Here is a 4,039-nt window from a genome sequence, read left to right on the forward strand (position 1 = left end):
CTCTGTGTCTGTTTCTTCCTGGCAGGCGTTCAACTCGGAAACTGACAGCTTCAAGCTGGCGTACGGGGGACACCAGTATCACGCCAGTTGTGCCAACTTCTGGATCAACTGTGTCGAACCGAAACCTCCCGGCCTGATCCTGCCTGATTTGCTCTGAAAGCTCCTGACAGCTCCTCTATGATGTACTCAGCTGGGTTTGTTTTTTTCCACCACACCCCTTGGGGTGACAGGGACCAATAAACGGAATGGGAATGCTGTGGAGCTCCCCCCGCCCACCCCACCAGGAGGAAAGCCTCAAGAGGTGGGGGAGGGGCTGTGCAAGTTCCTGTCTTTCCCACAGACGAACTTTGCCCCCAAGTTCCCCGGCCAGTCTTTGGGATTTCAGGTCAAACCGCCCTACCCAAACTGCACGTGGCACTGGAAGTTTGCTAACTTATCTCTAGTTCTCTTAAGATGTTTTAAAATACGGACCACAATTGCCTTTATCTAAGGAGTAATGCGCTGCTGCAGCATTGAAACTGTAAAGAATTGACATTTGAAGAAAATTAAATTCTTGCTCAAGGACTGGAGTCGCAAGGATTTTGACCCAGTGTTTGTGTATCTGGAACACTTACTATTGTGTGAAGTAGAATGCATTTAGCCACCTTTAGTGTGTTAATATCTAACATGAAAAGAAAGGGGGAAATTGTGATTAAACGGATACTCTTTTTATAGAAAAATTTCTGCTCTCCGCTGACAGTGGCAGGTGGGTGAGGCTGGGTTTACCAACTTCAGTGGCACAACAGAAGCAGTTCTCTGCTCGTGCATTTGTAAGACTGTCAGCTTTCAAGAAAACTTTCAAAGCACACCTGGGAACTTTGCAGTGGAGAACGTTCATTTCGACCGAGCCCTGAATCTTGGTGTATCTGGATGAGTCGTTGCCCTTGGGGGTCTTCACTGAAGGCCCTGTGTTGCCTCACTCACAGGCTGTAAACGTGGTGGTTTTTTTCAATGTTTGGAAAGGCAGCTGATTGAAATCTCTTTGCGAAGGCCTCTGTCCAGATTTCCAAGAACGCCTGCACAGGGACCAATCCGTTTCTCTGTGAGAGACCTGGAAATTGCTCAGGGTTGGACGGTGGAGCTCATGGCCCAGCAAGAAGGATAATGTGTGTATTTGTGGTAGAGGCACGTGACTTAGAAGCAATGGCAGGATGTTGCTCAGAACCAGCATTGAATTTTAGAAGGAAAAGGCTCATGCTGTCTGTTGTGTGGGTTTTTTTTTTTTTTGGCCTCACTGTGTAGCTTGTGGGATCATAGCTTCCCTACCAGGGATTGAACCTGCGTCTTCAGCAGTGAAAGCACGCAGTCTACACCACTGGGCCACCAGGGAGTGCCTTCATGCTCTCTGGTACAGGAAATTTTCTTTGCTGCTTAAACCAAATGCATAAAATCGGGGAAAAAGTCAGGGAGAAAGGACTGTGTTGTTCCTGGCACATACGTTTCTCTGTTGTGAATCACGTGCTTATGAGGCGATTTTGAACCTTGGATGCTTCACTTTGTGTGGCCTAAGCTGACATAGACTTAGTTTTTGTTTGTAAACTGGAAAAGTTGGTTTTGTCTCTTTACATAATTAATTAGATTATTTTCCCCTCCTCAGGACAAAACTTGGGGCAGTTCGATTTTGCTCCATCTTACATCTTTTACTCCCACCCTCCCCAAGAAAGGTAGAGAACATTTTCATTCCTGAGCTGTTGGGGCTTCTGCTTTCCCTGGCTGCATGCCTGGATGCAGACAAGGGCTGCTGAGGTAACTTTTTTTTCTCATCTGTTGCGGATGATACCATCTCCAGCTGCCAACAACCGGAACAGCTGTCTCTGAGTTGTTACCTTTGCCCTCCGCAGGGCCAGCGGGTGTCAGTGACGACACACGGGCCGGTTTCTAGTAAACTTTGCCTGGGGCCTCCGGGCTCCACTTCAGCCTGGGCAGTGCCTCGGGTTTCGACATGGCTCCAAAATTCAAGCAGCCTTCTCATTGGTGTTATACATTCCATGATAGACCATGGTCACAAATCTACCTTTGCAACAAGAAACGTCTCCCAGTTTGACAGAATTTCCACGGCAGAGACTTTTGGAAACGCTTTGTGGACTGTTATTCTGTCACAGTGGTCCATATTGATGACAGCGCTCACCTGTTAACCAGATAGGCTTCCACTTCTAGATGTATCCCAGAACGCCTCAGACGACACTCGTAATTACTGCTGACCTTAGCAAGTACGGTAGGTTTAGTCACCTCGTGGGAGGTGCCAGAGGAAAAATACAGCAGGCGTCAACGACAAGCTTTTGCTGCAGAGTATTCAGTACTTTCAGGATCTTGTTTAGTATTGGAAATGCTTTATTAGATCTGCCAATAAAGATTTGGGGAGTGTGGAATTCCGTCACGTTGGTTTTCTTTACGCAGGTTTATTAAAATGAGTCACACTGCATTCAGCTTCACCTCAGTGCTTGTTAGCCAAGAGCCCAGTGTCCTTGGAAACAGTAACCAAGGTTACTCACGTCCATTGTGCAAGCTGCTTCACCCCCCTGCTTGAGTGGCAATTAGTAAGCTGTTTTGGTGGTGTATTTTGCCTTTAAATTTTTTATGGCTTACTGTGTAGTTTTTGTCTGGACATGCTTGAGATAGCAGCAGCACAGGGTCTATCAGGATATTATTTATGCTTTGTTTTTTCCTGTGGCTACTGGTTAGCAGTTCATAGAGGTTGCTTAAATTATCTGAATATATTTGGTGTGCATCCACGCAATTATTTACAGGTGCCTTCTAACTGCTTTTTATTTAATGACTAGTGTGTTCTTAAGCTTAGAAAAAATGATAGGGCCTTTATGATATGGATCTCTACTAAAAATTCCCCTCACACCTTGGAGGCCACACAGCTTCCTTTGTGACTTTTAGCTGATAAACTCTGACATTTAGATGAGAAAGGTGTTAGACTCCGTAAGTGTTAAGAGCGCGCTTAGCTCCACCCTGGCATGGATGTCTGCCAGGATCTCTGCAGGAGAATTCTCTTCATTACAAAGGGCCTCTGCCACCAGGTGTCCTCCTGTGCAGAGAGAGTGTTTGGGGTATTTCTCCAGAGACCACCAGGCCTAGAGTTTGCCTTCATATTGGAGGAGCCCAGCCCCCACAACCACAGATTGTTTTGTTTTCTGATTGATTTTTGATCATGTGCTGCCAAGGCATTTATGGGTTGCTCTGATTTCCCACAGAAACTATTAATTTCATTTTCATTTTCCCATGCAGACAATAATGGCGCATGTTTTTAAGTGGGCAAATTTTCAAAATTAGAACGCAGAGGGAGACGATTGCCACAAACCAGGTAAAATCTGAAGAATATGATTTATATAAATATGCAGCTACTGGCATTATATGTAGGGCTTCTTGCCACACAAACCCAAAATCTAGGCAATTTTTCTATGGATAAGCAGGCTACAACCTACCTGGCAAATGAAGTAAAAGCAAGCTGTTGCTGGGACAGGTGGCTCTCCTAGAAGAGGAAGGGGCAACGTGGGAGCTCGCGGTGGCTTCCCAGGGGCATGGAATGGACACTAGCAGACACAGGTACCTACCCCGTTGTGCTGTCAGATTTACGAGGGGCGGTGACATTTCCAAGTTTCAACAAAGGAAGCCACTGTGTTAGCTTATCATTTGTGCTGAGGTTTGGTCTAGGGCATTTCTGTGTAAGTCAGTAGGAAGGCAGAGGGGCATATGTTTTGTTAAAAAACAACTTCTTCCGTGGAGGACTCACTGCATCGGTGCCCTCCGGTTACCAAGAGACGGCTGAGAATCGCACTTAGTGTAGTAGACCACGCTGTTTGTCTCCTGAGGTTAATACCGCCCATCTGCAAGGATGGGAAACGCGGACACGACTCAAGGGGATGTTTGTTTTAAGCAGCGTTCACAATTATCACAGGAGCCATACCCTTAATGGTTACTCAAGAGCTATCTTTTGTCCATCAACACACACACACACACCCCCCCCTGAAATTCTCATTAGTAAAAACTCCAA

At 46.2% G+C, this 4,039-nt stretch overlaps 1 protein-coding gene across 14 annotated transcripts in view; it reads left to right on the top strand.

Moving 5' to 3' along the window:
- Positions 1–2,420, top strand: part of SYNRG (synergin gamma) — an 86,642-nt gene extending 84,222 nt beyond the window's left edge. For all 14 annotated transcript variants that reach the window (XM_055577335.1, XM_055577340.1, XM_055577341.1 and 11 more), the window contains one exon: positions 26–2,420. In XM_055577335.1, the coding sequence (XP_055433310.1) occupies positions 26–157 (132 nt within the window). In that variant the 3' untranslated portion in view covers positions 158–2,420. The remainder of the gene's footprint in view (positions 1–25) is intronic.
- Positions 2,421–4,039: the final 1,619 nt, after the last annotated feature.

This window comes from Bubalus kerabau, chromosome 4 (genome assembly GCF_029407905.1).
Source record: "Bubalus kerabau isolate K-KA32 ecotype Philippines breed swamp buffalo chromosome 4, PCC_UOA_SB_1v2, whole genome shotgun sequence".
Classification (NCBI taxonomy): domain Eukaryota; kingdom Metazoa; phylum Chordata; class Mammalia; order Artiodactyla; family Bovidae; genus Bubalus; species Bubalus kerabau.